At 36.9% G+C, this 13,449-nt stretch overlaps 1 protein-coding gene across 1 annotated transcript; it reads right to left on the reverse strand.

Annotated features, from left to right (window-relative positions):
* Positions 1–7,892: 7,892 nt before the first annotated feature.
* On the reverse strand, positions 7,893–9,686 carry LOC127860425 (uncharacterized). The gene has a single exon (XM_052398501.1). The coding sequence runs from the start codon at positions 9,440–9,442 to the stop codon at positions 8,840–8,842; it is 603 nt and encodes a 200-aa protein (XP_052254461.1). The 5' UTR covers positions 9,443–9,686; the 3' UTR covers positions 7,893–8,839.
* Between the last annotated feature and the right edge of the window lie 3,763 nt (positions 9,687–13,449).

Raw genomic sequence — 13,449 nt, forward strand, 5'->3', positions numbered from 1 at the left:
AGTGTTGCAAAGCGAAACGATTGAATAATTTGGATAGTTCTGTTGTTGGCGTTATATTTTGTGACACTACGAGGATTGCTTATATAAAGAATAAAATACATCACTCATTGTATGAGCACGGATGGTCGATTGGTTTAAGCGTTAGACTATTACTCCAGAGGTCAGTGGTTCGAGCCCAGTTAATGGTTACTTTTTTCTTTCTTTATTTTTTTTCTGGAGCTTTTTTAGATCAAATGTTTACATTTATCAATATGGAGCATTTAATGACAAACCTCAATACATGCCAAAATCGGCGAAAAGGTCTCTTTAACGGATGCACACCAATTGCAATTATTACATAACATTGAAATAAACGGCTACCAATTCGTCGATAATAAGGTTACCGACGAAAACAAACTTGACTCTCAGTTTTGTATTGTCCCGAAAAATTTCAAAGAATCAGTTTAACTTGTACATTAATATTAAATTAATCTGAGGCCATATTTTCAACAGAAATATCACGGATGAATCGAATATATTTTTTCATAAATTCAAGTGTCGTGAAATCATTTTTTCCATTTTCAAAATAACATAATTGCAACATCGATCTAAACAAATACTGTTGCCGATCCTTTTTCGGAAATTAATATCTTCTGTTATGACGTGCATGTTTTTTATATCTGATCCGATATGTCGTGCTTTAAACCTTCAAGGTTGTAATTATAACCAAGGCTTCTGTTGACGTTCTTGATTATTTGATAAATATAAAGCATATCCCGAAGGAATATAAAGTTACAAGAAAATGAAATTTATTACAGAGATTTCCAATAATGAAATAAATGTCAATGCAATAATAAAATTAATATTATATTACTGGTATTTACAATCTTATAACACATACATTTGAACTTTAATAACAATGGCATTTTTTTGTAAAAGGTTGAATTCGATGTTCTTGTCTGATATTCAATATTGTTCAGGTTTTGCGTGGTCGCTATTTGGATACCTCCATTCGTTGGTGACAAAATGAAGCATTCCGAGCAACACTTTTGTATCCGCGACTTCGTCCTCTACGTCGCAGTTATCGGCCACTATACCCCATGTCTTATTAAGGTGTTCTTCTACATCAAAGTGTTCATGATCATGCGGCGTCAGGCAATGATTGTCGGATCGACTGATGCGGACTCGAACGTCGCTGTTGGCATCGCTACGATTACAGGTTTGCGCATCAACGTCATACCTGTACCAAATGAGAGAAATGGAAAAACCATGGACACAGACCAGAAACATGCTCGCTACTCAAATGACAATAAGCTAACACAGTGCCAGCTGTTGACTACCAATGGTTTTGGAGCAAGTAATCATAGTTCACCTCCACCGTCAACATCTAGATGTACTAATGCGTCAATACGTGAAACCATTCATACCTACAACAACAGATCCCAACAGCGTGGTCGAGCTCCAAAGACGACTGCAGGGAACTGCCGCGGATGGCGAATCTTCGTGACTTTGAAGTACGTTGTACGCTCTAATCTAATATAATGGTTCCCGTTCTATATCGCTTTTGACACGTACGCGTGGGCAACGGACTTCGTACCCGCCGATCTCTATTATTTCTTTTTTTGGATGACTTATTTTAATTCAACGCTAATTAATTTCATATATGCCTATACGAACAAAGAGTTTCGATCGGCGTTTATTAAAGTAATTAAATACTTGTGTAGATGCAAAAGGTAAAAAACATTCAAGCGCGGAAATGACTTTTTTAATAAGCAAATACTTTTTAGAATGCATATTATGTGTAATTAGTTCGTTTTAAACAAATGTACTCATCTTGAATCAATATTAATTTCGCTTGTCTTAACATTACAAAATAAGGGTAAACATGCGAACAGAAATTGTATAATCAATAATAATGAACATTACCTTTTTAAGATTGTTGTTTTAAATCTTTGCATGTAGAATCTATGTACATGTACATTAAACACAGATGAGCAACTGTTTTAGATTGTACTTAACAATTATTAGTTACGCTAGACATACTGACACTAGCCTTTGCCTTTAGAATAATATATCTTACGATAAAAGCAATACCGTGGCGATGTATAGAATCCTCACCGCTGAACCATATATTATGCCCTTCGTCTGTTGATGTTTCTCCGAATCCGAGCCTACCTAATCTCGACAAGTCCGATGCTGCCCCCCCCCCCCTCACTCCCCGAAAAAAAATGTTTCTTCAAAGCCATAATTCAATTGCAAGCATTGACATGAATGGCAATGTTTTGTTTAAGTTAGAAAACTGTTTTACATAATAACGACGTTTACATATGCCATGCATTTTCACACCCTAGTAGCTAAAATAGTTGACAATCGTGCGATTTTGATTTTTTTCAAACACTAGAATATGATCTTGCGAAATACGATGTCTTAGGTAGAGTAATTTTTAACAAGTGATATGAATCTATGCTGAAGAAAGTGATTACATAATATTTAAGTATTTAGATGGAAACAAACATTTTATAAATGTTAACAGTTTCAATATTCAACTCTGCATAAATAAGGATAAAAAGTTACTGATACTCAAGAGGCGCGCTGCACTTAACGTGTCAGATTGCTGCGGTAACTATCGGTAACGGGCAAGAATAATGATATAGGCGATTTCATATCCTCTCGACAAAAGCGGAGCTGAAGACTATTTATTCTTAAAGCGCAAATATGTTGTGTATATTAATTTCACTATCAATGATTTAAACGAATGTTCTGACATATATTTTTTGGAGGTCGCCAATATATAGGACAGTAGTGTACATGATATGCCAGAACAGACTGAAGCAAGACTTCTTTTCACGTATAGTAAACTCGCTGATTTGCAAGGTCATTTGTGAAGAAAGAGTGTCCTTAACTGATTGGACGCTTAATCGCGCATCTGGTCAGTACATAATTTTGCACTTCGATTCACAGATAAAGAGAAAAAAGCTTGGTTCGATGTCGCGAAAACAAACATGAGTAGAAACGATAAGGAAATAAAAAATAACAGTAATAAACCTATATAAAATAGTGCCATTTATTTACATATGTAATTAAATATTATAAAACGAAAACGAAGGCAATTTCAAATTACCGCTGAGTAGAAGGAGTAAGTAAAAGAAAAAACAGAAACCGATTAAAAGGGCGTCGCCGACAAAAACAAGAACAGCATTAAACACACTTTTAGACAACCATGCAATAGCAAAAAAAATGACTTATTAGTGAACTGCGTGATGCTGAATACAAATATAAGAAAACTGGCTATCAGAAAAGCGGTATATGTTTGCAAACTAATACCAAAAGCCCAATAATCGACCAATTACCGGCGAAACCATTTAAAGCATCTAAGGATATAATTATGCCATTTCTTACGTCCCTGTACAATCGTTATGTTCTAAATCCTTAGTACCCTGAAAATGGGAAATAGGCAGGATCACTCTAGTTTTCACACAAGGTTATACAAATGAAGACATCCGTTTTGGCCTGAGGCCACAGGCCGAAGGACAATACGGCTGTCTGAAGCTCAATAACAAAGCCAATATAAATTCAAATAAATAATGAAAATTTTATTAATTAACTTTATAATTTTATTCAGCAAGAAAAGCGTGAATTTCACTTTGGAATAACAGGTTTTATAGGCTTATGTGTGTTATATTATTGATTCATCCGCGTTGCCTGAAAGACAATGAATTGGATATTTTCAAATGCAGGATAAGAAAGCGGACTATTCGTAATAGTGCTGAATGTATTCCGCATGCGAAACTGTCAACTACATGGATGAAGTTACAATACATCACTACTGAATATAATTTTCAGGCGTCTGGAATATATAAAACATTAAGAGACGTTTGACTGGGCGACAATAGCGAGGAGGTAATATCGGCTCGTCATAGCAAAATCGTTCCGAGAGCTTCAGTACGAATACAAATTTATGTGCACTTTAAGAGCAGAAAGCATGCGGTGAGATTGAGCGTATAAACAAAGTAAGCTTACACACAAAGTAAAGTAAGGTTTTTGCAATTCCTAATTAGACTTTCCGCTAAACACATCACATGCATCCTATATTTAAGTGACTTCATCTGCGTTTAGATAACAATGAAAACAAGAAGATTAAATGCAAACATTATATAAATACTAGGTTTCAGAAATTGTCTAACAACTTCGTGGTGCGTAGCGTCTTTAATGACAATCATATCTTAGAAATAATTTCAACCATACTTATTTCTTTCCAGAAAAATGATACAAAAAATGAACTCTTTCACTCTTCAAAAAGCTGTCATAATGACCTCTATTTTTAATACACTTTAAAAACACAATAGCATTACATATAACGTATTATATTATACATCGTAACTATTATATAACGAGTCTATTCTCATATTTCGTTTTTAATCATCCAAGAAATGTCCCAAACAGAAATAATATAGTATGCAATATAAACGAGTACAATCAAGTCATGTCTTTGTCATCCGTTGAATAGTCTTGTTTTTGTCAGACAATGTTGGGAACAATAGTTTTAGGTACATAACTAGCGTTGTACAGAACCATTTATGCATATATCTTTGTGAATTGACATTCGACGTTCACAACTGATGCACCACTATTTTAAGTGATCAATAATTTGATTCTTGTGATATTGCTATCTCAGTGTAAGACATGTTGTGAACACAATTACGAAAATATACAATGAGGATGAGTCACACTTCATATCATTGTACCCGTGCGGTGTGATTCAGGGTCAGTAAATTAGGGTCAAGATGCCTTTTAATGTAAGTAACATAATTTCAACAGATACAGACCTGATAGAAAAAATACATTTTGAGCACTTGATTGATTTTACCCAATGAAAAACGAGTATTTTGTTTCTTGTACAAAGTACAATTCATGCGCATTCAACTCTTTATGAAAGTCATGGAAAACTTTGGCGTGGTGGGTATCTGACTAAGGATCGGGAGGTCGTGGGTTTTGGAGGGTTTTAATAACTTCTCCAAACACACCGAATACAATTTCTACCCAATAAACACAATCGAAATTAAGATAAGATCTTTGCTCTTGATGTAATCGATCTTCACCAAAATAAGGGAAATCTTACCACTGGACGGATGCGGTTCTTACGTCAATATCCGAAAGCTCTTAAGGTTTCGAAAAGACATAATTCAGATATTTTGGCTGCGCCCCTGGTTTTGGCATAATTGTGGCCCTTGGTATTTTTTTCACTGGACAGTAAATAATACATTCCAATTTCGTTTTGAACTCGTCACTTCGAGAACTGCTAAGTGCATTTCGCTTTGACGTTCAGGACCGATTGACCTTTATGTATAAAAAACGCTATTGCAAATATTTCGTTATGACACCCTGGGAAGAATACTTGTCCTTGTTCTTTTAACCTACATGAATTGTTTAGTTCCAAAAATGTGGTGCACTCAACTTTCTCCTGGACTGCTCGGCGGATTTCGTAAAAATAATCATTAATTAAATCATTCAGCCTGCCGTACATACCACTAGCCGACTGGAAAAATAGAATAGGTATTAGCAGTAATGGATTGTTAGCGTTTAGGTGCTAAGAATATATTTGATTAACAGACTGTTTGTTTATTTTTCCATCGGTTCCTCTGAATATAAAATATATATTTATTTATTCGTGCTACTGTGCGCAAATCCCTTAAAGTAACTTTGAATATTGATGAGTGCAAAATACCAAATAAAAATCATGCATCAATAACAAAATATTGCCAGCATGTTCGAAATTTTTACCGTGTTACTGTTGACATTACTTTCGTTGTATAGACGCGATTATAAACTGTATGTATACGATAAGTATATAAGTACAATGTAACACAGAGTGGTCATATCAGCTATAGTAATATATAATGCCCCATGCGATATTATAAATTGTCGCCCGCTAAGCATATGGACATTTAACACTGAGATGTCACGTGATATGTAATTAATATTTTTTTCGCACGCTTGGTTCGTGGAAAGTTTACAATGAAAAGGCATATGATGTATAATAAAAGATTAAAGGGGCCTTTTACGTTTTGGTAAGGTAAATTGACAAAATAAAAAAAATCAGATTTTCGTTGTACTAATGTAGTTATGATTTTTGTGAGGAAACAGTAATACTGAACATTTACCATGTTCTAAAATATCCATTATCTGCATCTTTTGACCATTGAAAAAAATGAAAATTATACAGCGTTGCAACGCGAAACGATTGAATAATTCGGAGAGTAATGTGTTGTCGTTATATTTTGTTATACTACGAGAATTGCTTAAAGAAATTATAAAATACATCACTCACTGTATGAGCACGATTGGCCGAATGGTCTAAGCGATAGACTTTTACTCCAGGGATCCGGGGTTCGAGCTTCCTTTTTTTCTTTCTTAATTGTATTCTTGATTTTTTTAATTGAGCTTTTTAGATCCAATGTTTACATTTATCAATATAAAGCATTTAATGACAGACTTCAATAAATGCAAAAATCTGTGAAAAGGTCCCTTTGATATAGTAAATAAATTGAGGTTTAAATGTAAATACAAACATATAATTATTTGTATTGTGTATTCACCGTCATACCTTTTGCTACATGCTTCATTATTATTTATATGCATCGTCTTATTCTACAACGTATATTAATAAGGTGTTCAATAGTCCAATGTCAACTCTGTCTTATGTTTCAACACATTGTACACTGAGTGCTGAATGTCCAATTGTGCGCTCAATCTTATGCTACGTTATATGATTTTTTAAGACATTGTATGTTACGCGGTATTTTCCTTGTCTGTTTCTTTTATGCGTATTCCTAGTAACGATTGGCATTTTTAGTAATCCGGCATGATAATAACTGTTAGTATTTAATATCTTCATGAAATATATATCGCAAAATATACCGTTTTCACAAATATCATCTAAAATCATGATAAATTAGTTGTAACGCATACATGCAAGTAGTGAAATCTAATTCTTTTGCGGATACGTTTGGGGTCTTATAAAAGAAATGATGAAAAGGGATTTGAGGCATAATGACTCGTAAAAGATATTATTCTTGGTAATGAAAACTGCAAACTAAATAACTACAAGAATCACTATTGCATCACGCATCATTAAAAAACACGAAGCCTTTGTATGAATTCAAACGTGTTTTATTTTGGTTTCTATAAAGAAAAACACACAGATTATTATATCTTTCAGCGCAACTCAAAATGTGGCTATACCTTTAATCCGCGAAAAGCAAGCACGTGTATATGTTTTCAAATTGGTATAATTATGTTGTTGTTTTATTCTGATTTAGAAACAAATCCAACAATTATTCGCCATATTATAAGGTTTTTTTCCAGAGAAGATCGTTCAACGCTGAAATAAGCCTTAGTATCCTCTTTTTTGTTATGAAATTGGCTCTACAAAAACGCTCTGCTACATTATATATTATAATTCAATGATCCTTCAGTTCAAGCCATTTAAAACATGGAATTCCCCTCCCTTCATCAGTAAAATTGTTGTTTTACAACGCAATCCACATTTAAAGTTTCCGTACATGCATGTACTTACGAAGCAGGAAAAAGATTAAAAACTGTTTTAAAGAAAACATCAGTTCTTTGCAACGTTTGAAGTCATCGTCTAGAATGTTTAAATCAAGTTAACGAACAAATTAGCAACCAAGCGCCTCAAGCAATTCTTTTTTTTAGAATTTATTATCCCTAATGCACGCCGCATTTTATCAGTACATAATTACTTCTGTTCAAAAGTGTGTTAAGCAAAAATACTTTGTTGTGTACACATGCACGTTGTATGATTGTAAGGTTCTGGTATGCCATATGTTTTCTCATGTGTCAACACAACTTTAAAGTAATCAAAAGTAATATATTGGACGACGTAAGTCCTTAAGTAAGTGTATACATGTATTACACAATCACTTAAAATAAATAACAATATTTATACGTTCACTAATCACATATATTAGTAATGTCTAAACGCAAAATCTACTGCATTCAACGCTGATTAGTTCGCTCAGACGAAATTAGGCATCATTAAGTCATATTCAATTTTTTCAGGAAAAGCATAGCAGTCGCCGATGATAATCATGTCCTTGGCAATAATATATGCTTGGTTTAGCGTTATTAGAATTTATCCATTTATTTTCAGTTCTGAAAGGATGAGCTTGACTTTCTCCGCGCCCTGATATCAGCAAGTAGAGCGTCAATAGCAGGGTCAAGACGTAAATTCTTGGCGTTTTCAAGTTTTTGCTGCAAATAGTCCATTGGCTCTTTCGAACGCTGTTCAATGTTACTAACTGACGTATTCGGTGTGCTTTTGACGTCGGCTCCGTAAATTAATGTTTTGTTTGAACTGCTAGATTGCTTATTAGGCGAGATACTTTCGTCCCAGATTGTATTATTCTCGTCAAGCTTTGACATCAAAATGGTGTCCGAGTTTGTTGCGATCTGTAACCGCCTCTGGTTTAAGGCAAAAGATACGATAGAACGATTGCTTTTAACGCCCAAAGGACTGTTCTTTGTCACGACGTCGTAATTTTCCAGTTCGGATGCACTTCCCTGTGGAGTAGACGTGTTACCTGGGCGAAATACAAGTTCGCTCAGGTCTATGCTTTCAACAGAATTAATGTTGTTTCCAGGGGACGCAATGACGTTTGTGTCCAAATCGGAAGAGTGAAGCGAGTTCTTATTGCTGTATAAAACTGGTGATGTCGTGTGAAATGGTACAGGAGATACAATTTTACTAAAAGAACTTGCAGCTTTACTTGACTGCTGGTTTACTAGTCGATCATTGCTGTCGTTGTATTTCGAATCCTCTCTTTGCTTTTTCGAGTTCGAATTAAAAGTAATGATCGGCGATTGGTAATGCTTTTTGAATGACGGCGGAAGAGGTGGTGGAGGCGGTGGTGGAGGGGGGACGAGGGCACGGCAGCTTGGGTAATGGTTTGGGACGGGGACTTGAAGTTCTAGGCATTTGATGGGACAACATTTTCGAGTGCTGTAACGGTGTCGGTTCCTGTTCCATAGATCGGGTGACAACATTTTGCACAATTGCACTGGAGTGCGAGGGTGATGGTGACGGCGGAGGCGGTATATAATTCAGAGGCGGTGGTGGCGGCGGTGGGGGCGGTGGTGGTGGCGGTGGTGGTACTTGCTCCTTAAGTTGTGGCGTTGGATGGGGGGACGGAGGGACGAGCGCTAAGGGTAATGGTCTAGGAGCGGGACTTGCAGTTCTAGGCAATTGCTTTGACAACATGGTCGATTTCATGCTGCCGCTGCTTAACAGAGTAGGTGACTGTTTCACATATGAGGTGACTACATTTGCAACTGCACTGGAATGCGAGGATGAAAGTGGCAGCGGAGTCTGGAGATCAATCCTTGGTGGTTCTGGTGGTGGTGTTGGCGGCGGCAGTGGTAATATTCGCTGCAAAAGTCCATTCATTTGCGGCGGTGGTGGCGGCCGTGGTGGCGGCGGTGGTGGCGGCGGTGGTGGCGGGTGGCGGCGGTGGTGGCGGCTGTGGTGGCGGCGGTGATGGCGGCGGTGATGGCGGCGGTGGTGGCGGTGGTTGTGATAATTTCGGCGTGAATTGATGCAGTGGTTGATGTGTTGGTGGCGGAGGAGGACGCGGTATCTGCTGCGTAAATCTAAACACTGGTGGTGGTGGTTGTGGTGGTGGCGATGACGGTCTTAGAGGTGTTTGTTTTTGCTGCTTTTGGTGTGTTGATTGTTGTTGTGTTTGTGATGGCGGCGGCAATGGTGGTGGGTCAGAGACAGCATATATCGATTCTTTCGTATATGGTTGTAAATTTCTTTTCGACTGTGGTTGATTGATCGATTTCTGAAATTGGGTTGACAGGCTTGACTGTCTCTGTGGTACTGGCTGTTGTTGCGGCGGCAATGGTGGTGGGCTAGAGACAGCACATAACGATTCTTTATGATAATGCGGTATACTGCTTTGTGACTGCCGTCGTGGTTGATTGGTCGGTTTCTGAAACGGTGATGAAAGAACTGCCTGCATCTGTGGAACTGTCTGCTGTAATACTGGGTGGCATGTCGTTTGTTTGTTAAGGTATGGGGTAGTTATGGGTGTCGTTGGTATATTGGCTGACGATTTAACGCCGTGCCCTTTCGGCGTTCTAGTTTGGATGTGCTTTGGAGTGTTTTCCACGGTGTGTTTGCTTTGGGGACATTGTTTCATAGAGTCTGTTGAACTGGTGCGATGAACGTTCGCAGAGGCCAGTCGGGGGCGCTTGTCACCTCGATTGCGGCTACGTTGTTTTCCCACCATATGACTGCCGCTCGTTTTGTTTCCGGTGGTTTTCTTCGCGTGGTTGGAAAGGTCCAAAATCCGTCTAACCTGTCCAGGATCATACTGCTTCTCAAGATTTTTGCTTTCAGTGTGCAGTTGCGGAGTGCTGTCATGTTGTGTTGAGTATTCGTCAATAATATTGTTTACATGCACCATCTCGGGTATTGGAGTATCAACTACCTCATGAACGTTCTGTAAAGCTTCTCTATGTTGATACCTGTTGTACTCATGTTTCATGTTAACGCTCTTCTCGGTATTTAAATCAATATTAGAGCCCTTCTTTACCCTTTCGACGACATCTCGAACCGAATCTAACTTATTAGTGATATGTGGCCCATAACGCGATGTCTCAAACAAATGAAAGTCCTCGTCTACGTCATTAAAAGGGGTCTTTTCATAAAAATGTCTGTGCCGTTTGTCATGTCGGTAGTTTCTTGCATTGTTTTGGTAAGAGATGTCTCTGTTGTCTGTGAAATCCGCCCGATATCTGCCATGTAAATCTTGGCGACTAAACGACACGGCTTTCTGTTTTAGTCTGGATGTACTGGCCCTACTCGGTGGGTGTGCGGTGTTCAATACATGTGGATTACGACATGTCGTTGTTTCCGGTACCAGTCGTTCATGTGAGGATTCCAATCGGTCTTTCTTCTGCCAGAAACAAATACATACATTTATTGCAATTATAGGACAATTAATAAGAGGTCTGTTTTTATATAACATTGCACCTAAACAGGAAACCACGGCTGTTGTAAAAACAGCTCTTGCCACGAACATTAAATAAGCCGCGTTCTGGGAAAACCGAACTTAATGCATGTGTTCAACGTGTTGTCCCAGATGAGCTGATGCAGTTCGCATACATTTTCTTCTTTCGTGGAATTTTACGTTTACGGTCAGTTTCTTTGAAATGAAAACCCGGTCTATGTGGAAAGTATCGGCCAAGATAAGCCTTTTTGGACTGCATAGATTAATCCGGGACAATACTTTACACACATGTATTAAGTCTTGACAGAGTTCTGCTAAAATGCAGTAACACACAAATAATTCTGACTTTAATCAAATTAAAATCAATATAACAATATGATTTTATGAAGATATTTAAAGGAAAACAATTAAAACTAAGAAATTCAACACAATTGTGTTGAAATCCCACCTCTTTTCTCGCAAATCTGCAGCCTATGAAAACTCTGAAAATATAAATACAGTCATTGAGTACTTTTTCAGACAGCATCATTTTTTATTCAAAGATCGCTCGATTTCTAATCGCATAACAAACGCCGCCCCCACCCATAAGAACATTTTTTTAAAGTACATATAAACAATGAAATGCAAATAGCAGGAACATTAATAAGAGGTCTTGATATAAAATTGCATATTAGGCTACATGTGCGACATAGATAATTAGACAAACATAGGTGTTCCCTCTTGGTGTATGTATATAGTATAGTCGTAGGCGAGATGTTTCAGTATTTTTGTTATTCTCTCGAAACTACATACCGCCGAAAATAAGTCAGTGTAAAGATTAACTTCGATAATGAAGGGATATTATGATCGAATATGACATTCATGGGATACTGTACCATTCAAAATGTTTAGTATAATAATGAAATAGGAAATGCAACAAATGAGGCGTTAGAGAATATTACAACTTTCGAACAATTATCAAGACCAATTATTCAGATTGCGTTGAATAGAAAATAACCGTTCAGAATCCCACAAGTTCATTTTACTGTTAGAAAATACTAGTGAATAAATTGACCTGAAACAGTTTGGTTCAGGAAAACCTTCTTTGGCAATGAAACTTCTTACAGAGAGAGTCCCGGACAGATCATTTGCTTCGAAGATAATAATACATGTAACGGTTATAATATCTAGCATTTAGTTGCAAAGACAAAATAAATCGTGCACTAAATGCATTTTTTCAGAAATCATCGAAGTCCCGTAACTCAGAACAAAATAAGCGGAAGATTGGCGGAGGATTGTGAAGACGCAGACGCGGCAACTTTATCCTACCAAAAAGATTCTCGAGGACAAGCAAATGTATGGATATAATTGTCAAATAATTTGTTATGACGTCATTGTGTAGACTGTACAGGAAGTACTAACTTTTAAATATGGACCGTGATCTCTGAAGAGGGGGTTTAATGCATGTGTATGTGTGTAAAGCGTCGTCCAAGGGTAGCGGCTAGCCTGTGCAGTCCGAACAGCCTAATTAGGGACATCACTTTCCGCTTTTATAATATTTTTCGTATAAAGCAAATATCCAGTTAAAGCGGAAAGTGTCGTCCCTGATTTGCCTGTACGTACTGCACAGGCTTATCTGGGACGACACTTTTCGAACATGCATTAAACCCCCATTTTCACAAAGCACGACCCATATATACATTTATACTTACATGCCAAGAATGAGGATCGCTGTTCCGACAGAGGCTGCTATAATTACTAATAGCCCCATTGGTTGCCTAGAGAAAACACATAATCATACAATATTTTAGTTCAGTTAATATCTAGACGGATGATTTTATGTGGATTCTGTGCCAGTTTTATGAATATTAAACAGAAAATAAAATACACGTATACAATGTGCGTGACTGTATGCAACTACGAACAATAAGAATCCGTTGAAATATACTTGTACGTGTGAAGCTCATAAGCCATTCAATATATATTTATTTGAGTCAGTTCGAATCAGGGATTGAGAATAAGTAAAAGAAATCCATGCGCATATATAGGTTAACAAATCGTCTCACTTGTAAAATAAAATCGTTCAAAAGACTATTTGCAATCGGAAAAAAAGAAAAATGAAAATTTTCAAAATTGATTATAGGTTATAAATTGTAAACAAACAACTACGGCGTCATGTATATATAATCGGTGTGTTAATTGTTTGTATTACTTGGCCTAAGTCCCGAAATCTTAAGTCTATTTTTTACCCAAACAATCTCACATATTCCTAGCTGCTTAGCGCAGTGAACTTCAAGTTAATAAATGTTTCCACATGCTTTAAAAAATGCAATTTATAATTTTAACAAAAAACTGTCTGAAGAGATTTTTTCACATCCTTTACATTACTATTTAATTGCAAGTCATTATCGCGTATTGACAGTGCATGTATTTTCCGCATACAGTAGTATATACTGGT

Source organism: Dreissena polymorpha, chromosome 15, assembly GCF_020536995.1.
Source record: "Dreissena polymorpha isolate Duluth1 chromosome 15, UMN_Dpol_1.0, whole genome shotgun sequence".
Classification (NCBI taxonomy): domain Eukaryota; kingdom Metazoa; phylum Mollusca; class Bivalvia; order Myida; family Dreissenidae; genus Dreissena; species Dreissena polymorpha.

Coding starts and splice junctions, on each gene's coding strand:
- LOC127860425 (XM_052398501.1), bottom strand. CDS start 9,442: ATGAATGGACTTTTGCAGCGAATATTACCACTGCCGCCGCCAACACCA.